The sequence below is a fragment of the Mesocricetus auratus genome, unplaced genomic scaffold, assembly GCF_017639785.1.
Source record: "Mesocricetus auratus isolate SY011 unplaced genomic scaffold, BCM_Maur_2.0 Super-Scaffold_100004, whole genome shotgun sequence".
Classification (NCBI taxonomy): domain Eukaryota; kingdom Metazoa; phylum Chordata; class Mammalia; order Rodentia; family Cricetidae; genus Mesocricetus; species Mesocricetus auratus.
The window spans coordinates 118007038-118031110 of record NW_024429189.1 but is presented as its reverse complement, the minus strand read 5'-3'; the positions used below and the strand labels follow the sequence as shown (position 1 = coordinate 118031110).

At 50.6% G+C, this 24073-nt stretch overlaps 1 protein-coding gene across 1 annotated transcript in view; it reads right to left on the bottom strand.

Annotated features, from left to right (window-relative positions):
• Xkr7 (XK related 7) overlaps nt 1–22312 on the bottom strand; it is a 29425-nt gene extending 7113 nt beyond the window's left edge. Inside the window, exons 1-2 of the mRNA XM_005086066.3 lie at nt 21404–22312; nt 303–505 (exon numbers count right to left, since the gene is read on the bottom strand). Of these exons, the coding sequence (XP_005086123.1) occupies nt 303–505; nt 21404–21987 (787 nt within the window). The 5' untranslated portion in view covers nt 21988–22312. The remainder of the gene's footprint in view (nt 1–302; nt 506–21403) is intronic.
• Nucleotides 22313–24073: the final 1761 nt, after the last annotated feature.

The following is a 24073-nucleotide window of genomic DNA, read 5'->3' as shown; positions in this document are numbered from 1 at the left end:
GTAGATAGGGTCTTTGAAAACTGATGGCGATTGGGCAGGTCTGTAAAGCAATGGGTCCCCAGAGGATGGAGAGATAAAGGGCAGAAGCAAGATACGGTCTGCCCTGGCAATAGAGAAGGGAAAGAGAGCCCAGGACGTCTGAGGGGTGGTGTCAGAGCGGAAGAGACAAGTCGGAGGGGAGTGGAGGTCTAGAGAGGCCTAGAGGGTGGTGAGGGCATGTGGGTCCCTAAACCCTGTGCAGGCAGGTCTGCCTTTGTGGCGGGACGCAGGGAATCCCCAGGGGCCACCAGCACGGAGCTCACCCGTCAGCAGGTCTGGCTCCAGGCCGCGGTGGACCAGTAGGCTGAGCTGCAGCACCAGCTGCGGAGCGCTGCGCAGGAAGGTCTCCAGCAGACGCAGCATGCTCACATCCGCGCTCTCAAACAGCATCCTCCAGTAGAAGTGGCGCCGCAGCCGTTCTCCGCGCCAGCGGCTCTGCAGCCCCAGATACAGCGCGCGCAGGTACCTGCGGGCGAGGGGGTGCTCAGATCCAGGCTCCTCCCTGCTCCCCAGCCTGCGCTCCAGGGAGAGTCCCCTGCCTCCAGGACCTACTCTCAGGCTGTCAAATGGGCTTGCCTCTCCAGGACGTGGTTGCAGAGCACTGAGTGCATCCATTAGCTTTTAGCCTAGTCCTGTCCTCATCTCCAGTTTGGAGGAAGGAACTGGGAGCCAGTGACCATATACTTGCTCAAGATCACACAGCTAGCCAACAGCTCCAGCCCTTGCCACCTACAGTGGGTTGAACTTCACGGCTAGGCACATACCTCTCCATGCCAGTGACTATGTCACCTGCTAAATGCAGCACACTCAGCTCTTACCACATAGTAGGTGCTCAAACCCTGTGTTCACAAATGAATGAATGCATAGTTGCAAGTCTGTTGACTTCAATGGCTCTGGTAACCTTGGAAGGAATGAGTTCAATTCCTGATTCTACTTCTATTTTCCTCTGTTGAGTATGTGCTCATTCCTACCTGAGCAGAGTAGCAGAGAGGATGGATGCTAAGGCGAAGGACTCACATGGTATGAGGAATTAAGCCTAATTCCCACCCCACACTCCTCTCCTGTGACCACAGAACCTGACTTTCCCCAGACCCTGAAAACCTTTGATTATGACAGGTTAGCTGTTTGTCCAAATCTCAGAGGGGTTCTCTAGAAGTGGCTTCCCAGAAAATGGGTGGAGAGTGTCCAACACTATTGCCTGAACGTCAAACTGAGACACCAGGTATGGGATAGTGCTGGTATCTCTAGGACACTGGAACCAGGGAACCAACTATATACACAGTGTGCTGACAGCTTGTGGAAGGGTCTCGGTATGATAATGAGAGGGGTGGGCTTGATGACTCTGGGCTAGTGTTCTATGTCATGGACTCTCTCCCCAAATGTGGCCAAGAACATCCAAGTTGGGGTCCTCTTGGTCTCAATTAATGCTACTGGCATATCCCCAATATGACACCTGGTAGCTGGGAGGGAAGGGGGGCTGTTCCTTTGGCTGCTTGGCAACCCCAGGGCTGGACTGTGTTTCTTCTGCAAGTCATCTCCCTGCATCGCCCAGCTTTCTGAGTCTCCTGCTCCCTCCCCCACTCTCACACAGGATTCCTGCAGGCAGCACCATTCAGTCATACAGCAGGTGTGCTTCAACCTAGCTCTGTACAGGGTTTTGGGCCCCTATACATCTCACCCTGCCATGAGAGGCAGATGGGAAACTTTGGCGGGGAAGTGGGGCAGTCAGGAAGATTTCCTACAAGAAATATCCCCCCATCCTCTCTTTCTCTTCCTTTCCTGACGGTATCTCATGTAGCCCAGGCTTGTCTAGAATTAAGTAGCTAAGGATGACTTCCAAATCCTCTTGCCCCAACCCTCCAAGTGCTGGTGTTACAGGTATGTGCCACCATGCCAGGTTTTGTTTGTTTTGTTTTTGAGATAGGTTCTCAGGTACCCCAGGCTGACCTCAAACTCGAGCTGGTCTTGAATTTCCAATTCCTCTGCCTCTTTCCTCTCTTCCTATAGGAATCACAATGCCTGGTTTTAATGTCTGTTTTCAAGCAAATGTTGGCACCAGGAATGGTGGTATTGTCTCTAATCCCAACACTTGGGAGGCTGAGGCAGGGGGGCCACAAGTTCAAGTCCAGCTTGGGCTACAGAAAGAGACTTGTCTCAAAAATAAAAACAAAAGCCGGGCGGTGGTGGCGCACGTCTTTAATCCCAGCACTCGGGAGGCAGAGGCAGGCGGATCTCTGTGAGTTCGAGGCCGGGCTGGACCGATAGCCTCCGAAACAATACAGAGAAACCCTGTCTCGTAAAAAACAACAAAACAAAAAAACAAAACAAAACAAACAAAAAACAAGGCAATCAACCAATCAAACGGTAAAATACAATAAAAATCACCAGTGGTGGGGGAAAGCTGGAGAGATGGCTCATTGGCTATGAGCACTGGTTTGCTCTTCCAGAGGACCCAGGTTCAATTTCCAGCACACATATAGTGACTCACAACCGTCTGTAACCCAGTTCCAGGGGATCAAATGATCTCTTCTGTGGACACAGCACTTACAGGGTACACAGACAACCATACAGACAAAATTCCCATACACATAAAATACAAGTAAGTATGGGGGGCTGGATAGGTGGCTCAGTGGTTAAGAACATCGGCTGCTAGACTGATGGCTGGGAATCCAGCATTGAACTGATCAAGAGCCCCTAAATGTGGGTGTCAGTGAGGAGGCCTAGGCAATCTATGGGGCCTTGGGTAGTAGATCAATATTTATCCCTGGCATACAAATGGACTTTGGGGCTGGGCGTTGGTGGCGCACGCCTTTAATCCCAGCACTCGGGAGGCAGAGGCAGGCGGATCTCTGTGAGTTTGAGGCCAGGCCAGTCTACAGAGCGAGTTCTAGGGCAGCCTCCAAAACAATACAGAGAAACCCTGTCTTGAAAAACAAAAAACAAAACAAAACAACAACAACAACAAAAAACAAATGGACTTTGGGTGACCATCCCACAATGAGAGATGCACTCTCACCTTGGACTCTTGGGGGAGGGTCTAGGCCCTGCCTTGGATGAAATGACAGACTATAGACACCCCCATGGAGGGCCTCACCCTCCCTGGGGAAAAGAGGGACTATTGGGGGGGGGTTGGTAGGAGGGCATGGGAGGAGGGAAAGGGAGAGGGACCTGGGATTGACATGTGAAGCAACCTTGTTTGTAATTTAAATTTAAAAATTAAAAAAAAGGTCACGGGCTGCTCTTCCAGAAGACCTGGGTTCAATTCCCAATACCCACATGGCAGCACACACCTGTCTATAACTTCCACTCCTCCTGTAGGAGGAATCTGGTGCCCTCCTGCAGACAAAACACTGTTGTACATAAAATAAAATAGTAAGTGTTTTTTAAAAAATACAAACAAGTAAATCTTACACACACACACACACACACACACACACACGAGGATGGCAAGAGTAGGGCATTCAGGAGAAAATACAGATGCCAAGTGCAGAGGAAATGGGAGCCCACACCCTTTCAGGGGAATAGGCTGGGGTTTGCTGGGCTGGGCCTAGACTGGAGGCTTCCAATGAGAAGGGCACAGAATTTTCATAATTTATCACATTGTGAAAGTTCATCAAATCCTGCATCCAATTCTAGGCTTCAGGGCTAGGGGCATTGCTCAGCCGTGGAGTACATGCTTAGTATGCACAAGACCCTGGGTTCCATCCTGAAAAAGGAATCTGGACTGGAGAGTATAGGTTTAATCTTTAATCTGAATCCCAGAATTGGAGGCGATAGGATCAGCTCTGAGCCTCGAAAGCCTACTCCGAGGGCTGGCTTGGAGGGAAGCCAAGGAGAGGCTGGGGCTGGTCCAGGCTGTAGTGACAGGGCTGGGCTAAGGGAATGTGCACCAGAGGGGAAGAGAGCAGACCAGGAAGCAGCCAGAGGTGAGGGCTACAGGGTTGAGGGCAGGTGGCCCCAGTGCTTCTGAGGGCCCCGGAACACAGACCTTCATTCCAGGCCTGCCCCGCAGCCCACTCCCTTCCTCATTCCTGTGGCTCTGACTTCCAACAGGAAGGAGAGGCCAGCTGGTCCAATGTGAAGGGGCCTGGGGAGCTGGGGAAGAGCAATACCCTGGAAGTTTCTCTGAGGCTAGAAGACCATCTGTTTCCGCCCAGGTTAGGATGAGGGAGGTGCCAGCCCTGCCAGCATCCGTCACCACCTGGCAGACCTCCTGCCACTCCCCCGCCCACTCCTCCTCTTTCATCTGCTGGCTTCCCGCTAACCGCAGACAAAGGGCTCACATTGTCCAGGACTCGGATGGCGAGGCTTCTGCCACCTGTCCTTGGTGCTTGGGGGTCAGAGGGTAGCATAGAAACCACCCTGCACTCTAGGGACAAAAGGCCTGGCGTTTTTGAGCCCAGCCACACTCTGGTCCTTTTGGCAACAGTACCAAAGCAGTAGCGTTCTGTTCAGCCAGACTAACTACTCGCTACCAGAGGCTTGGGAGATGTTCATGGGCTTAGGAGAATGTTTGATGCTTGTGGGGAAATTTGGCTTCAAAACCCAGGGAAAAACTGCAGAATCAAAATTAATAAATGTTTAATTAAATGTCTGCAAAACAGAATATGATATCAGCTAGTCATTTGCAATTTGGTTTTTATCTGGTTATATATAATTTACATTTGATGTTTGATGTGACTGTGCTTTAATATGCTTGATGGATGTTGAGCCACAGAGGTCTTAAAACAACACTGTCCAGGACATGCAACCTCATTTCCCTGGCCTCAGTTTCCCCTTCTCTGAAACAGTTAGAGCCTGCCATCCTACCTGTACTGCAGTCACCAGAAAAAAAATCCCAAGGGCAAGATGGAGGCATACTGGATGTGCGGGTTTGTGTCCCAGGCCTGGACCCTGCTTTATGGCCTTGGATAGTTTCTGCTTCCCTGAATCTTATTTTTTTCCTTGTTGTAAGCATCAAGTGATAGAGTACTTTCTGCACTGTAGAGGGCTGAGCACATGGTGGTGGTGGGGAGAAGCCGAGCTTATATTAGGTGGAGGTCTCTGGCTTCTTCTGGCCACTAAACAATTTGGATCCTCCTCCAGAAATCCCACCACACTCTGCTGCCTTCTCTGTTTGAAAGGAAGCTGAGAGGAGCAGCTGTCACCACGGATGAGACCAGTAACACCCACAAAGGACACCTCATCTCAAGATAAGGAATCCAGACTTGCTTTTCCCCAAAATGCACCCAGCGCCACTCCCATCCACCTCTCCAGTCCCTGCCCCATCCGTCTCTCTGGTGGGTGCCACCACCTTGTACTGGCACCTCCCACCATCTCTTGCCAGAACAACCACGTCTTGGCAGCCTTTTCTATGAGCCTCTGTGTAGCCACTCCTGCCCCCTACAGTTCATTCCGCACATAGCAACCAGCGGGGAATTCTTAAAGCCTGTCGGATCAGGTCACCCACTTCCTGGAAACCTCACATAGGCCTAGCACACGTGCAACAAAACCCAAGCTTCTCCCCTCAGTTCGCCGGCTCCCAACCATCTGGCCTGCCTGTCTCTCTCACTGTATCTCAACCCCTGCCTGCTTGTTCTCCACACCCCAGCTGCACCGGAAGTTCCCTGCCTGACTCGCTCTGCGTGAGGACTTCCTTACTGCAGTGTGCTCAGCCTGGAACACCCTTCCCCAGACCCTTCTCCGACTGCCTCTCACCAGATTCCCTGACACGTTCTTTGAGGAGGCCACTCATCCCACATCGGCGCGTCTCACTTCCAAGGATCATTCTAGTCCCTCACACGCCTGTCTTACTTCTGATCCTCCAGCCGTCATCTCCTGAGTGCTGGGGCTACAGGTGTGAGACAGCGCATCCTGTTTATGAAGCTCTGGGACCGAGCCCAGGCGTTGGACACACTGCAAACGCTCTGCCAACTCAGCCCCGCCCCCAGCCCCCAGACATCTTCTTTCTATTCGGTCACTGGCGCTCCATGAGGCTCGCGCAGGTAGCAGGCAGGGATAAATGCTGAATGAACTGGCAAATGAGTCTTGTGTGTGTGTCCTTTCTGGTCTTAGCAGGCCCTGGGCTTCTCTGTCTCAGTCTGTACAATGTCAGAACACTTGCCAGAACCCCACTCCCATCCACTGTGTTGTTCTCCTTCCAGGAAGTCTTCCCTGGCGCCCCTCTAGCCCGGCTAGGCTACTTTCCTCTATGATTCTCAGACGTCAGTGTCCTGAAGCCCAGGGTGTGTCCCCGGTTTACAGGGGTATGGAGACAGCTATTAAAAAAAACATCTGGTTCCCAGTCTTCATCTAGCTTTTTGAGATAGAGTCTGGCTGGCCTGGAAAGTGCTAAATATTCCAGGATGACCTCGAACTCACAAGATTTCTCCTGCTTTGTCCTCCCAAGAGTTAGGATTGCAGACATGAACCCTGTTGTATTATTTCTGACTTCCTGTCTCTAAAACAAATAAAAATTATTGAATACATTGTGTGTGTGTGTGTGTATTCCTACATGTGTATAGGGATGAGTGTGCCATGTGCAGAGGTCAGAGGACATCCTGCGGGAGTCAGCTCGCTCCATTTCCCATGAGACCCAAATCAAGGGGTCTGGCCTGGGGGTTAGTGCCTTTGCCTTCTGAGCCATCTTCCCAGCTTCCAACTCACTGTCTCCTGCTAAGACAGGAAGTGAGACACGCTCTGGAAGAGGAATCTGAAGAACCAGTAAGCATGGGCAGGTGGGGCTGGGAGCGGAAATGCCTGGCCAGAGAAGTAGAGAAGCTAACGGTGTTCGAATCCACCTGCTCCAGACCCACAGCTCCCTGGGGACCCTATGGCCTCCTTGAACAGGCAGCAGAGCCAATAAATGGACAGAACTCACTCTTCTTCCCCAACCAGGTCACCCTGTGACCCAGCATCTTCCAGAGTCCAAGGAATTTGCTTTAATGGATGGAAGGAGAGGGGAGTGTGGGGGGCCGGTGTCCCTGAGAGGCTTTGGGCTCAGCCCACGGCTTTCTCCATCTCTCTCTTGTTGCTGGGTCACCCCAAGTGTCTGGCATGAGGTGGTGTTCCTGTCATTGGTTTTAGTCTCCATTCAGACAGGCAAGCCTGGCCTCAGACCCCAGGTCATTGCCTGTCCCTTGAATGGCAGTCTTCTCTATCCAGTGCTTACCATTGTCAGTCTATCTGTGAGTCTCTTGCAGGGACCGGGGCCAGCCCACCTGTTTATCCTGTGAACTACACATCGTTCTGTTGTTCAGAGACTTTGTTCATCTGACTGTGTGCCCTAGGCCCTGGGGCCAGCCTGTCTGCCCCGTGGACACAAGCTTTGCTTGTCTCTTTGCAGGTCTGCCTGCCTGGGGCTCCCGTCCTTCATGGACTGGTCCATCTGCTGGCCTGCTGCTCAGCTTGTAGCTAAGCATGACTGCCCGTTTTCCAGCCATCCTCCCCTGCTTGCTTCTCTTCTTCCTGACTCTGGGTTCCTTTCTGTCTGTCTGTGTCTCTCACATCCTCAGCTCTTCCATCTGTCGGTCTCCGAGTTTCCGAGTGTGTTCTCGCCCCTCCCCACTCCCCCTCAGGGCTCTGGGCCAAAACCACAGCAGCTTCCAGAGGCTCCCCCGCTCTGCCTGTTCCATCCAGGAAGCAGTCCACTAAAGACCTCTGTCTCCAAGATGGACTCCACCCTGTGACACCTGCAGGCTGAGGTGGGACTCGGGAGACAGCAGGACCTCCCCAAACCCTTCACCTCTTTGTAGGCTGACAGAGGACAATGTGCAGGGTTTATCGATAGTGATATCAATTCACATTAAGCAACAACCTCCAGTGAAGTTGGGAAACCAGAAAGTTGTCATACGGCATAAGACACTTAAGCAAGGCATCTCAGAGTTGTCTACCTAGAGGTCTCGTCAGAACGGGGCCTGGTATTTTCTAGTCAGGCATGACGGTACTCTCCTGTAATTCCTGGGAAGCTGAAGCAGGAGGATTGCTAGTCTGAGGTCAGCCCAGGTTGTGTAGTGAGATTCTATCTCAACATACAAAACAAGGAAGCCAAAGCAGAAGGATTTCTGAGTCTGAGGCCAGCCTGTGCTACATACTGCCTTCTAATTAGACTGTGTGTCATATCGAGATTGTCACTAAACAAACAAAAAGTCACAATTACAACTGAAGGAGGGTTGGTAGTTTCTGGCAAGGCTGAGACAGCTTCCAGGCTTGACTGTCCCTCTGAAAGCTGTCCCTGAGAACAGAAAGCCACAGAAGACTGGCTAGGTGAGTTTCTCTTTGGAGGGGGGGTGTCTCTATCCCTGAAAAAGTAACTGCCATTCATTCAATACATTCCGTTTCATACCTTGCTAAAATCTTCACTGCAAACCTGTGGCATCTGTGGATAGGGAGTCCGTCTTCTGATGAGGAAAACTGAATGTCACCAAAGAAAAAGCTTAGTTGATGTTGTGTGTGTGTGAGAGAGAGAGAGAGGGGGCGGCTGGGAATTGATCCCAGGGTCCTGTACATGCTAAGCATGTTCCCTGTTATTAAACTATCTTCTCAGCCCCACTTGACACTTATTTCCCAAATACTTCTGAGTGCCTACTATGTGCCAAGAACTATGACAGACACAGGGATGGACAAGAGGAGATCCAACCCACATGATAGGGACTCTTTTTAATAATGGAAGTCTGGACATTGATTAAATCATCATGCAAACAGGACAAAAACACATTCCATAGGCTCCAGTCGTGTCCCAAACAAGGGCATCTCATCACAGAGGAAACCAGCGGGACTGCAGGAGGTTTGGCAGTCAGGCAAGATTTTCTGGAAGTCTCCATTGCTGATCAGTCTGAAGCAGGCACATTAGCTAAGCAGGTGAAAAGGGAAGGGGAGGGAGAGTCTGGTAGAGGAAACGACTTGAGCAAAGGTCCTGAGGTTAGTGAGAGGGAGAAAGTCAGAGATGAGGCGCCACTGTGTTTGATTTGGTCTTCAACACACGACCCAGGAAGGCTTTAAATGGGGCAGTGGTTTTCGAGGTGATGCTTAGCTGTGGGGACCTCACTACAAGGGGACAAGAGTGGGTGGTAGGTTGCTCGCTGGGTGAGAGAAAAGGATGGGATGACCTTTTTCAAAAACAGGAGACTGTTACCAGACCTCTGGAGGGGAGACTGGACCCAAGTCCAACGGCTGGAAAGCAATGGAGCTGTGTCCCAGGACAGGGTGGTGTCCTTCACTTCACCAGCCCAGGAATGCAGTCCCCACCTGTGGCTTCCGCACTGCAGCCTGGGAAGGGCGCCTCTTTGCATTGCTTTACCCTCAACTCTGAGCACTCCTGCAAGGGTGTGAAAATGGGCCCTTCCTGGGGTTGGCAGCCAAAAGAATCCTAAATGTCAGTAAAGAATGTGATTTTACACGTTTGGCTCCCATCGCATGTGGTGCGGGGAGCCAGGCTGTCTCCCTCCTCCCTCAGAGTCCCCTACAGAGTCACATCCCCTCTTCTTTGCTGGCCTCAGGCCAAACACTTCAGGCCACTGATTTTAGGCCCTAGCTAAATACCTGTGTCTTTCTCCCATTTTTCCCTCTCTGGTCTGCTCCCAGCCAGGGTCCATATTCTTGCTTAGTAGAAAGATGGACAGTTGCTCTGGAGCAACGTATTTGGGATCAGGTCTGGACTCTCACATCCCTGCCTTCTCTGGACCTCAACTTTGCCACCTTTCTTATGGGTTGGTGATGTGCAGGAGAGACTAAGTCAGCACCCTGGGCTCTGAAGGTTCTTTGTTTGCTCTTTCTCTTCCCCTCGGTCCCTGGGTGGAGGAAAGATGTCAGGAAACAGTGGGGAGGACCTTAATTCCAATCTCCTGGTGACATTTGAAGATAATACAGAGAGGAAGAATTGTGTCTGGTTGTTTTATGGTCTGACAGAGATTTCAGAAGCTCCATCTAAAGAGGCAGCCATGCCTCAGCTCTAACTTTCCATGCCCTGGGTGAAAACGGACTTCAGTGACAGAGTATGGAATTGAATGTTTTTCCTTATACATTTTTCAAGCTCAGCTAGAAATTAGGATATCAATGCAAAAAGGAAAGTCCCAGGTTGGAAATTGTGGCAACGAATTAAAGAAATATCATGATTTTTAAAAGAACGCCTTCATGGGTTTGTATGCTTTGCAAGCTTAGTGTTAAGAGTGCTGGCTGCTCTCTCAGAGGACCTGGCTTTGGTCCCCAGCACCCACGTGGCAGCTTATAACCATCTGTAGCTCCAGTTCCAGGGGATCCAATGCCCTCTTCTGACCTCTGCCGGCACCAGGCACACACATGGTGCATAAGCATACTTACAGGCAAAACACTTTCATACATAAAATGAATATTTAAAAATTCAGGCATGGCACTACACACCTGTAATCCCAGTGATGGCAAACTGGGAGTCCGAGACAGGTGGATCCCTGGAAGTTCATTGGCCAGCTAGTCTAGCCTTCTTGATGAAGTTCCAGACCAGTGAGAGACTCCTGTCTCAAACAAAAGGAGAAATGACCCTGGAGAATGTCCTCTGACCTACATACACACATGCACATGTGCATGTACACCTGCACACAGTACACATACATACCTACAGGCAAAACACTGGTGCACATGCAATAAGAATTTGGGGGAATTTAATTCACTTAAAAATGTGTTTCACTCATCCCTCTGCTTCCGATCCAAGGGCTCAATAGCTGTTGGTGGCTGGTGACTGGCACATTAGACAATGAAGACACAGAACCCTGATGACGCCACAGAGTCAGCAGACAGCACTGACCTCTACAAAACCAGGTGGGCAGGAGTCAATGACATGCAATGTGAGGTTCATCAGCCTAGTCACTCTGTTTTTGCATATATTTCAAATTTTGCATATGAAAAACTAAAAAATCCGCTACATTCAAAAGAAGGTGACATTGGGATATAGCTCAGGGGTAGAGCATTGCCTAGCCTGTGTGAGGTGCTGGATTTGATCCCAGCACTGTAAACAAAACAAAAACAAACAAACAAAAACCAGGTGAATTAAAATGAAAACAATAGAAAGTGAGATAACTTTATGGAGAACGGACACATCCCAAGCTGGGTCTCCCCAAATGTCACCCATTTGCAGTTTGCAGCATGGCAGTCCAGCAGCGTGGGACTTGGTATTGTAAGACCCCAAGTCAGGGCTGTGAATTTAAACCATAATGGGCTTTACAGTCATCTAGTTTGCCCTTTAAACTGAAATAAAGTCCCTGATTACAGCATCTCTGCCAGCTAGCCACCTCCTCCACACCCTCTGCTGGTGGGCATTCGTGCCCTTGCAGGAGCTCTGAAGTCTTGCTTTTACCCAAAAAGACCCCACCACTGTTTAGCTTTGGGTTGTCTGTGTGTATACTTGGGGTCACAGAACAAGGGTCCTTCCTTGGTGGGGCTCAGCAGTGAGGGTTATTGAGATTTAGGACCCCCCCAGTGTTCCTCTCCAGCCTCTCCCCCCACTTTTTTTGTTTTTTCAACACAAGTTTTCCCTGTGTAGTTTTGGAGTTTTTCCTGGCTCTCCCTCTGTAGACCAAGCTGGCCTCCAACTCACAGAGATCCCCCTGCCTCTGCCTCCCACAAAAGGCGTGCACTACCACCACCCAGCCAACCCCTCCCCTTTTGTTACTTTACTAAGCTATAGGATGGGCTGCAACTCAGGCCACAGAGCAGCACCAAGCAGTGTTTTCAGAAGCTGCGCCCTGTGACAAGCGCTGACATCTCTGGAAGAACCCTGAGGCTGAACCATCATGTCTTCCATTTTATAGACAAACTCTGGCTGGTGAAGCAGTTCTGCCCAGGATCACACAGCTACAAGGACCCAGGGTGCTCTGCTCCTTTGTTTTCTTTCCTGAGCCCTGGGAAAACTCGGGCCAAAGTTCTCAAGTGCCCATGTGAGCTCAGCAGAGGAGGAAATGACTTGAGGTTCTGTTCAGTTCACATCAACATCACTAAGCACCCTCTTCACGGCTCCTAAGTCAGTTATGCCTTTTTCCTCTGGGGACCCAGACTCAGGGTTGCTATGTTAAGTCCTACCCTCAGCCCGCTGGCAGCAGAAGGCTGAGACTGGAGTCCCAGCAAACCTCGCTGCTGTGCCCAAGCTGCAGGCTTTTACACTGCCTTAGCTCTGATACCACAGCCACGAAGCCAAAGCCTGCGCTAGCAGGCTCCTCATCCGGGAACTGGCTCAGTGCAAGGCCAGAAAAGGTAACAAGGACAAGGCCAGGCCTCCCCTGGCTTGTGATCTGTGGGAAAACCAGCCAGATGGGCTGTCAGGAATGAGTGATGAGCCCAGGGGAGAGTGGAGAAAGAGCCCAGAATGTTAGCAGCAGGTACTTTATTTTACATTAAAATAAAACATTTTAGATGCTTTTCTGATTCTTTTCTTCCTATTCCCAAAATAATACTCAATTGATCAGTCTATAAGAACACACTTAACTAGGCTGGGGGGGGTGGATTGTCAGTGGGTAAAGCATTTGTTGTGCAAGTGTGGAGACTAGCATTTGAATCCCCAGAACCCTTGTAAAGTGTGTGGGGGGGTGAGGGGGTGCAGTAGTGTGTGTGCCTATAACCTGTAATCCCAGCACTCCTATGGTGAGATGGGAAACAGAAACAGGAGAATCCCCAGAAAGTGGTGGGTAGGCTAGCCTGGAATATACAATTGCAAAGCAACTAGGAACCCTGTCTCAAGGTGTAACCACCCAAGATTGTCCTTTGACCTCTACACATGCCCGTAACATATCCACTCTTGCCCTCACATATGAAGGCACAAACACACTCACACACACAAAAGATTTAAGTGTGTGTGTGTGTGTGTGTGTGTGTGTGTGTGTGTAAAATGCTGGAAAGATGACTCAGCAGTTAAAAGCACTTGCTGCTCTTGCAGAGGACCTGAGTTCAGTTTCCAACACCCTTATCAGGCAGCTCACAAGTGCCTATAACGTAAGCCAGGGTCAAGTGACCTCTACTGGCTTCAGAGGGCAACTGCACTCATGTGCACACATTCACACCCACATGTGTACATATAATTTTTTAAAATCTTTTTTTAAAAAGCATTCGCTTAGCTAGCAGAAGAAGCTATGACTTATAACCCACATATGGGGGTTGGGAGGCTTGGCCATATGGTTTTTAGTCCTGGCTTTGTTACCACCTTGGAGGCTAGTCCTCTCTGTAAGTCAATTTCACATCTGTAAAAATGGGTCAATAACGCTAGTTAACACTGAACAGTATAGTGCACTGAATGATGCTTAATAATGTATAAAACATGTTCTGTGTATTTTGTCATTATGCCTGCACAGCGGTCATTCACACATTATCCCTTGGTCACAGATGAGAAGAAAACCAAGGTTCAGAGATGTCAAGTGGTTCATTGAAAACTATAGAAGGATAGGACTTTGTTCCTGTAGGCCCTTGGGCCTCATCCTGTCACAGATGCAATGACATAATCTGAGACTTAATAAACAATAACTCTAAGTTTTAGTAATATTCTTTATTTTTTGAGACAGAGTCTCACTGTGTAATCTTAGCTGACTGTCTGTCTAAACCAACCTGGTCTTGATCTTTTGGAGATCTACCTGTCTCCAAGGTGTTGGAATTACAGAGGCAGGTAGCACCACACCCATCAAAATAGCTGATTTTTACAACAGACATGAATGTATAGATTTATGTCCTAGTGAACTAAAAACCAGAAGTAAAATCTTCAAACAACACAAGAAATATCTAATAGTGGTTTGGAGGTGTAGCTCATGGAGTGCTTGCCTCGTATGGACTAAGTCCTGGGTTTGATCCCCTGGAGATGTAGCTCATGGAGTGCTTGTCTCGTATGGACTAAGTCCTGGGTTTGATCCCCAGCAGCACATAAATCAGGGCATGGTGGTAGATGCCCTACAAACCTAGGTCTTGTAAAGATTAGAAGTTTGAGGTCACCTGGAGCCACTTAGTGGCCATCGAGGGCAGCCTGGGACATGGGAGACCCTGTCTCAAAACATGAACAAATTCTAATCAGCAAGTGGAAATCTCCCTTAATAGTACTTCTTCCCAAGGAAACAACTTTGGGTGAGGCTGGAGTGCATAGCTCTTCTGTAAGCAAAGCTGCAAGCGGTTCCACGTTAGGTGGTAAAGATGACTTTGGCTTTTGAAGAAGTGGAAGATGATGAGGGGCTGGGGTTGGTGCTCAGTTTGCTTGGGGAAAGCTTTGAGAGAGAAACAACATGGAGTGTGGCCTTGAAGGGTGTCTTAGGATGACTCTTTCTGTAATGAGACATCATGACCAAAAAGCAAGTTGGGGAAGAAAGGGTTTCTTTGGCTTATTCTTCCACATTCCTGCTCATCTCCAAAGAAGTCAGGACAGGAATCAGGCAGACAGGAACCTGGAGGCAGGAGCTGATGCAGAGGCCATAGAGGAGTGCTGCTTACTGGCTTCCTTCCCATGGCTTGCTCAGCCTGCGTTCTTATAACCCAGGGCCACCAGCCCAGGGATGGCACCACCATGAGCTGGGCTCTCCCCCATTGATCATTATTAAGAAAATGTCTTACAGCTGGATCGTATGGAGGACTGTTCTCATTTGAGGCTCCCTCCTCTCTGATGCCCCTAGTTTGTGTCAGGTTGACATAAACCAGCCAGTACAAGGGTGTGTAGAAGCTCCCTGGTGGGGTTAGAGAAAGGATCTGATGGAGAAAGCAGCCCCTGGGCATCAGGGAGGAGACAGAGGGTGAAGCCAGCTCTGATGCAGGGTGGGGGAGAGGTGAGCCAGGACACTGGGGGGGGGGAGGGCTCCTGAATATCAGATCCAGGATCCCCACCTGCCTCTGGCTGTGGGCAGGGTGGGGTGGGGTGGAGTGGGATGTGGCAGGTGATGTGGGAAGGACACGGTGGAGGAAGCTGATAGCATTTCCAAGGGCAAGAATTTAGACACTTTCACAAAGGCAGGGTGGAGGATGGAGAGGCCAGAGTAGATCTCAAACTGCCTCCTCCTTTCCCCAGGGACCTTTGCCCCAGCTGCTGGGTTCAAAGCCATTTCCTTGCCGGCCTCCCTCCCCTGGCTCCCCAGGGCTTCTCGCCTGTGTGGTCTTTACAGATCAAACAGAGGGCAGGGCCTAACTGCCGCCTCTGTGTCTGTTAGGAGAGGCTCTGGTGGACTGTTGCTGCCCTGATGGCGGGAGGGAAGGAAGGGGTGGAGTGTGGAATGTGGAGCACACTGGTCAGCTCTCCCTGGAGGTGGGGGGGGAGGCCACATTGGAGCAACCCTGCCAATTCAGCACAGGGAGGAACATTTGTGAAGGGGCTGCAGCCAAGTCCAAACAACTGCAAACATGCTTCAGATGTGGGTGTGATGATTCAAAATGCTAGACTCATAACCAACACAAGGAAGATGGGTACCAGGGTTGAAATGCGGTGAAAGGACCGTGACACAGTTTGGAAAGACAGCCACTGTTACAAATAATTATGAAAACAGCAAGGGCTAGTTACACCCCAAGCCAAATGATGGTATTATTATTACCAAGACACAGGTAAGTTATGACTTTTTCCCAAAGTCACACATGCAAGGATATTTCTGGCTCCGAGAATGGGTTGTGGCATGACCCACATGAATGAGGAAACCAAGGAAGGGCTGGAAAAAGACAGAGATCCTGTGAACACAGCCTGATGTGGAATCCGACCCCTGCTGCACAGCTCTGGTCCAGCCCCACTTTTGCTCCCCTGGATCTTATGAAGACTCCTGGGTCCCCAGACCTCTCTGCAGTCCATTCTTCATTCAACAGCCAGAGTGGACATTGCAAAAAGGAGTCCATACCTTCTCTGGTCAGACTCTCTTGGCTCCCCTTTTGGGATCTAAAGGTCCTACATGACTAGCCTCACTTTACAATCCCTTCAGTAATGCTGCCTCTTGGCACTTCAAGCTGGTCTGTTTCCCTTTGCCTACAATGCCCTTACCCCTCCTGAGACCCTCCTATACCTCTCCCTGACTAGTCCAGCCACCCACCCACAGGCCGCCTCTTTAATCAGGCTTCCCTTCCCAGATCATCTGCCCTGCCACTCACTAGTTCCTTGTCCCGTTTCAGCTTTGTGTGCGTGGTGCGTGCCTGTGTGCACACGGAGGCCATAGAAGAGTATCTTGTTATTTCCTTTTCCACCTAATTCCCTTGAGGCATGGTCTTTCACTGACTGTGGGGTGAGCCTATTAGCTAACAAGTCTCAACCATCCTCCTGTCTCCACACCCCCAGAACTCGACTGTGCAGCAAGGGCTTTCCCCTGCTGAGCCATCTTCCCAGCCCCTCGTTCGTCCTTTCCAGTAATAACATGACTACCATGTGACCCACTATAGTTCACACTGCCACCATAATCACTTCTTTATCCTCGGCACTTATAACAGTTCCAGGTACACAGCAGGTGCTCCATAAATACCTGCTGAATGAGTGACTGCAGATTAAATCCTTGAGTGCCATGTCACTGTGGTTCCCAGCCCCCTCCCCGCGTCACTGGCTACCACTCACAGAACAACAATGTTGTTAATTGGTGCTACCCGGTTTTTAAAATCATATTTAAATTAATCTATTTTGTGTGCACTTGTATAGCATAGGAGTGGCATGTGTGTGCCACAGCTCACATGTGGGCCTCAGGGGTCGTCTCCTTCATGTGAATCCCTGGGATTGAACTCAGGTTGTCAGCCTTCATGGCATTGGGAGGACCCTACTAAGATGTCTTACCGGCTCTGCCACCAGGTTTTGAATACTTAAATGATGGAACCAGCCCTTGCTAAGCTTATCCTTGGTACATGTCACCTCCTTAAACGCAAACAACGAAAGAAGCAGAGAGATTCGGCTATAGTCTCTACTTTAGAAGGGAGGGAAGCACGTGACTTGACAAGGTAGTGCGTGCAGGTTTTGAGTGGAGACCCTGAATCCAGGGTTCCTGCTCTTCGAGTTACACCGATGATCCAGCTTCCCAGAGGGGAAACCAGGACCTGATTTTACAGCAGCACTGACTCACTGCAGAAGCTCTCCCAGTGTAGGACTCCATGGCACACACAGGCAGAGATGGAACAGCTGGCCTCAGTGAGCTGTTAGAGAGACCCAGAAGCTCACTGCCACCTGCCCTCCTCCCCACCTCAAGTGCTCAGACTTTGACAGCCGGAGGCAATCCTATGCCAGGTCTCCTCACACTAATTGGCTTAGGAAGCCATGCTTATCTGGGTAAAGCTGGGACCCATGAGTTCAAGATTAGGGAGAGTGGGATTCATGGCTTACTGCTTTGCTGCCCACAGGGTCAGAGGAGGCAGAGCTGGGACTTTAATTGGCTTAACAGCCCTCAATGGCTTAACAGCTCAGAGGGCTGGGGCTGGGAGGTGGATAGGGACAGCATGATGACCAACCCATGGGCAGATTCATGCCCCACCGAAGGGTCTGTTTGCTCACCTCCCAGGGACTCAGTCTGTTACCGCCTCAAGGCATTTCCCCATGATCCCCCCCCTCCCCTCCCCCTCCCCCCTACCTACCCTCTCTTCACTGCCCCAGACATCACACCAAGTGATTCCTGATGGGGATGGAGCTGGATTTGGGAACTAAACAAAGAGGCAGGCATCCTCCTTTCCTGCACTCACTCCTGTGACCTCAGTCAGGTTCCCTGACTTCTCTGGGTTTTGCTTCCTTGTCGGAGGAACCATTGTACCCATAAGCACCGAGGGAAGGTTTTAATGCAATGCCTGGAACATGCCATACAGTCCTTGCTGCAAGGTGGCAGGTGTACAGTGTCTGTGAGCTCCCTCCTTTTATGTTTAACTAATGACATCTGTGTGGAAGGACCTTGTCCAGTGTTTCCTTTGGCTGATAGCGTGCACGCTCCTGTGCCACTGCACAGGTGTAGAGGTCAGAGACCAGCTTGTTGGGGTCAGTTTCTCTTTCTAGCTTGGGGGTCTTGGAGAGTGAACTCAGGTCACCAGGCGGGCTTGGTAGCAAGCACCCTTACCCACTGAGCTCTCTCCTGGTCGACCACTCAGAACGTCTGCTGGGGCAGCTCATGCGGTAACATGCTATGCCACCACCTCTTAATTTCTGGATGGCTTCTCTCACCTTCTCTGAATGTTCCTGTTTATCCAGGCCTTTGGCAGTTTAAGAGCCCAAAGCTTGTGGGACGAGGGTCCAGAGAATTCAGTGACAACAGACTCAGAGTCAGAACTGTAGCCTGGTTAATGTGGCCTGGTGAGCTCTTCTCGTCCCCAGTAGCCATTTCTATGAGATCTCTCCTAATTGACTGCAGAGTCTGAATTTAGTGAACAGTCAAGCTGTCAGTAATTGCTTTCCAGCTCTCTGAAGACCCTAGCCTCACTCCTTCCTTTAAGTGATTTCTATTCTATGCAGGGAACAAAGTACCCGGCAGGTGACCAACTCATTTCAGAACCTCTCCAAAGGGCGGGTGTATTAGGAGGCAGAGGAGACAGAATTGTAACCTAGCCATAGAAGGTTTTTTTGGGGGGAGGACCCCAAATTGACCTTGGTGACATTAAACTGTTCTGGTCAGGAGGTGGTCATTGGCACTGTACCGAATCGTTATGGGTCATGAGAAAGATACCACATCTTAGGAGCACCACATCTAATCATGTCATTTCACACACAGGGAAACTGAGGCTCAGAAGTGGAAAGAACCTGGCCCAAGGTCACTTTCAAACCAAGATGAAAATGTAAATCCTCTGAAAGCACACCCTCCCCAGATTCAGCATCTTCCCACAGTACAAAGTTTCCTCATCGTTACCCACAGTTCAAATGCCTCCTCCCCTTTTCACATTCTTATCTCTATGCAACAGAAGTCAGAGGTTCTGTCATCGTACAATCTCACAATCTCAGACTCATAATTCTTCAGGCTTTGGGGGAACACTTTGGTGGCAGAATTGCAAGGTGGAACTTGGTTTTTAAAGACGCAGACTCTTGAATGCCAAAGCTCCCAGTTGCTCACTGTGTGACCTTGGGCAAGGGTGCCCCCTTCTCTCAGCCTCCGTTCCCTCATCCGCCAAGTGAAAATTATAATACTAACCACATGACAGAATCATTAGAAAAGACAGAGGAGAGAACGGAGGCAACCAGTGGGCTTGGCAGAAAGTGAGTGCTTAATAAAATAATTGCAATGGCATTGTAAATTAGGGTTTGAGTACCTAAGTGAATATTTAAAAGAAATGCAATCAAGAGGAAGAATTCACAAACTAGGACCATGCAAACCCTGTCTAAAATTTTTACAGGCCTGATACTACTACAACCAATTTCTTTCTTTCTTTCCCCCAGAGAGATTCTGAGTTTTAAAAATACCACACCATGGTTCCCCCATGCTCATTTGATTGTTACCCGTCCAATCATCCCATTCGAACTCTCACTTTCCCAGTGTAGAACAAGGGAAATCGTGGAGAGAGTTCTTCCATCTTCAGAACCGTGGAGTTCAGTGGACTCTCAGCCACTTCCAGCCACTCCCCCAGGATGCCCATCTATGGTCATTTCCCCCATATTTGAGGTAAGCTCTGTTCAAGAAAGAAGAGTCCTATTAGCTTTGTGTAAGTGGGTTCTGAATGGGGAGAACGAGGGTAGCCTATGCATCGTGGGGCAGCTGGCCCACTTTAGGCTGAAGGGAAAGGGGGATGAAGCTTTGGGTACCCAGAATAGGAAGTTACCATTTCAGAACCTAAAAATAACCCACCATCTGTCCACTTGGGCACAGAATGATGAATGCAGATTAGTTCCTGGATGTAGACATGAATATTTTTGTGTGTCAGGCTAATAATAATAAGAGCATGGATAGTGTTTCCCCTCCCCTGACTCCAGGGGGAGCAAAGTAGAATATGCACATCATCTTGGCAGATGAAGATAGGGAAACCAAGGCAGAGAGAGGATCAACAACATTGCAAGGGTGACGCATGGCCAGTGAGCAGCTGGGTCAAACACTAGGGGTCCAGTTTCCAACGCTCTGTCCAACTGTAGCTTCTGAGTTAGGCAGAATACACTAAAAAGTAACAGAGTAAATAACTATCCTCTATATCTGTAGAGGGTCTTCCCCCATACTCTCCACACATCTGTTATGATAATCCCCTTTGTCCCCCAAATACATCCTAATCTGCAGAATTCTCACACAGACTTCCTCTTGTCTAGTTATCCCAACAGGTTAAAAAACTGTAACAATAAATCAGTGATGGGAAGGGTAGAGAGTGTGTGACAGGAAGTGTAGACAGTAAGTCAGTGATGGGAAGGGTAGAGAGTAAGTGAGTGTGACAGGAAGTGTAGACAGTAAGTCAGTGATGGGAAGGGTAGAGTGTATGTCAGGAAGTGTGGAGAGTAAGCCAGTGAAAAAGGAAGTGTAGACAGTAAGTCAGTGATGGGAAGGGTAAACAGTCAGGAAGTGTGGAGAGTAAATCATTGATGGGAAGTGTAGACAGTAAGTCAGTGTGACAGGAAGTTTAGAGAGTAAGTCTGTGTGACAGGAAGTGTAGAGATTCCCTCTCACTTCACAGGTGAGGAAACAGAACTGGGGGAGGAGGAGGATGTGTGCTCTAAGTTCACGTAGTAAGCAAATTCATTTTGTCACTGCAGGCACAGTCCAAGGAACTGGAGTGATTCTGATTCAAGAGGAGCTGTGGTTTAGAATTTCCCCTCTCTCCAATTAACACAACCCAGCAGGCACCCTACTTGTTGGCAAAGGAAGAAGCCTGGAAATGAACAGTTTGAATGAAGCCCCAGTGTTGTTTTCCGGTCTGAGGACTAAGGGGCAGACAGTAGCTATCTAACGTCAGGGTCAAGATTTCAAATCTCCTTGGCCCCTTTTGTTGGGGGTTGGGGGTTGAGAGTAGGGCTCTGTGGAGCTCCTTAGGAAATAGGAGCCAGAGTGATGGTCTGGATTCACCACGCCCTTTCTCAACAAAACCAGGAAGTTTAGACGGGATAGTCATTTAGCTGCCTCACATTCTGCCTCTCCTAGGATGTTGGGGGTGAGCTGCAATTCTGAACTGAGTGTCTCTGAGAGCTGTGAAAGACTTCTGAATGTTTCCCCAAGTCTAGGCTTAGTACCTGGACATGGAGGAAGGGTCAAGACTGAAAGGATCCCTGTGTCCCTGTTCCAAGCATAACACTTGTCCCCATGCTCCCCAACTTCTCCTTGCTCACATGTCACTACAGATCTCTGGCCCCTTCTTGCCCCATTAGCCAGATCAAAGCTATGGATCTGGGGTCCAACAGAGTTTGGCAGAGGTGAGGAGCTGACTGAGAAGAAATCAGAGCTGCAATGGAGTTGGTGAGGGTGAGGGTCAGGACAGAAGCAGGGTGGGCTAGAAAGGCCAGAGCAGATCTGGGGCGGCAACCCACTCCCAGGACTCAAGCTTCCTTCACCTGCTCTTTTCCTACCTCCAGACCTGGCCGAGCTGCAGGAGGTGAACGAGGGTCTGCAGTAGCCAGACGCAGAGGCGGCAGCAGCGACGACGGTAGGCGCTGGCCGAGGACGGCGCTGGCCGGGGGACCAGCTCCGGGCTGCTTTCTTTGGTCCTGAAGGCGACAGCACTGTCCTTGGTGCTGATGGCGGCTCCGCCGATGTCGCTGTCCTTGGTGCTGACGGCGGGTCCTGGGGTCCCCGCGGGCTCCGAGTAGTCATAGACGAACCAGCGGAAGCTGAGCAACTGCACAACCAGGGAGGGCAGCAGCACGAAGAGCAAGGTGAGGCCGAAGTAGGTGCTCTGACCCTGCAGGTAATAGGAGGCCGCCAGCCACAGGTCGGTGGCGCCGTCGGAGAAGAACACGAGCAGCGCGCACAGCACCCAGCAGCAATCCCGCAGCTCGTAGCGCGGCCCCGGGCCTCCCGCCGACGCCGGTCCCGGGCCCGCGATCTCCGCCGTCACCTCCCCGCGCCCTCCTGCCCCGCCCCGGGCTGCTCCCGCCGGCCCCTCGGGCCCCGGGCCGGCCGCGGCCGCCGCTCCATCCGACTTCGCGGCCATGTTGGCGGAGCAGGAGGCGGGGAGCGACTTCCGGGCGGCGGAGCGGGTGGGGTGCGGAGTGGGGAGGACCCTGCGCGGGCGGCTCCCGCCTCCCGCTCTTCCTCCGCCGCTCCTCTTCCTCCTCCCCTCTACCTCAATTATTCATCCTTGCCGGCGCCGCCCCACCCGGTCTCCGGCCTGGATGTGGGCCGCCCCCTGGGAAGGGAGGGGGCCGGGGCGGGGAGAGCATCCCGGGTCACCCTTGCATGGCTTCCTTGGAGGCATGGGGCCCAACCACATGCTTTCTGCCTCTGGCCTCCCCCTGGACGCTATTTCTCTTTGATTGTCCCCGCCCTATCTTCTCCTTTTCCATTGATCTTCTGCGGTACCGGTGATTTGGGTCTTGCAATGCCTCACAAGGATGAAAGGCCAGGGTCTACTGGGGTGGGGGGGGCAGGAGTGGGAGCAGCTGTTTGGGTACCTTCCGTAACCCTCAGCACTCCATTCAGAAGCCACTTCTTAGTTCCCCCGTGTTCACTTATTGTTTCATCCCCTCCTTTGATCTTGAGAGGTCTCTTGTTTTCATTGTCTTTTTTTTTCAGGCGAGAAACTGCAGTTCTGAGTTGCGGTCTCTGCTCACTCTTCCTTCTTTCAGGAACCGCGTCCATCTGGCCACTAGCCCGGTTAGGGAAGGCAGAGAGCAGGGATGAGAGGGAACTATCCGCCTCCCCCACACCCCCAGGAAAGAGCAAGTGCAAACTCCTACCCCCACCACCACTGGAGTCCACACTTTCTAGGACGTCCGGATGAGGGTGGGGGTGCAGAAAGATAGAACTAGTGATTACTGATGGATAGGACCCTGAAAGGTCAGAAGGTGGCAATTGGACACCCACCGCAGAATGTCAGCTGAGGAGTTATGCGGCTAGCTCAGGACTTAGCAAGAAGAGTCGGCAGCCAAAGTGGAGCACGGATCACAAAGCAGGAACCTGGGACCGGAGAGACCCGAGAGACATGAGCATGGTCTATGGAAGGAGGTGGGGTCCCTCAGGGCCTGGGTACTCCCATGCCACCACTCACCTTGACTTGGGTCAGATGTCCTAGGACATTGTTTATCAAACACTGGAACTTTTTCTTTGTCATTACATTAAGCAATGTGGAATTACTAATCGTTTTAGTCTCACAATGTATGTGGTTTATATATTCATCCACCCATTTTATAGATGAGGAAACAGTCAGAGAATTTCACTCATTGCCTTAGAATTACATAGTAAGTGCTAGAAATGAATTCATATGTGGCTTTGAAAAGCTCAAGGGCATGAAGAAGGGGGAGGGGGAGGTAGTGAGGTGGAAAGACCACCCTGCTTCAGAGTGACAGGGAAGAGAGAGGAGACAGCTGCCCTGGGCTGGGTGGAGCAGCCATCTGCTGCCCTGCAGCCTGGCTTCCCTTTCGTGTCCAGGGACTGTTTTGGTCTCAGCGATGCTTGGGAGGTTGGGGTACCAGCTGTTGCCTAAAGCTAAAAGCAGAGGGGAAGTGTTAGGGGCTAAGGGAGTTTTCAAGGCTGGATTCCAAGTCAGCAGCCCATGTTTAGACTGACAGGCGGCTGGAAGGTCTGAATTAGGAGGCTCCATCCCTGCCTGTTTGTCCCCTACAACTCCAGACCTAGAAACCAGTTGAACACACAGAACCTTAAGTGGAGTCAGCAGAGTGAGTCCGGCCCTAGCCACCCTCTTGTCAGTTCTTAGCGGTCTGTATCACCACCATCACAGGTGCTTGGATGTGCCTGGCAAAGATAGGATCCCTCCTTTGGGCCCAGCTAAATGGAAGCCTCCATATAGACCATAACTGACTTAATCAAACCAGCAGCAGCAGAAGTCAGGTTTGGGCTCTGATACTCTGATGCCAGAAAATCTGTGTTCAAGACCTACAGTCCCTTCAGGAGTCCATGGTTTTCAGTTTTTCTTTGCTTCATAGAATAACAAAACAGAGGCTATCACATATGGTTTCCTGCTAAGACTTTGGTGAGGATGGGAAATTTTAATAGGGATGATGCTTCCCACAGAAGCCCTGCTCAGCATCCAGTGGTGGCCTGCTCTCTGTCCCTCAGAG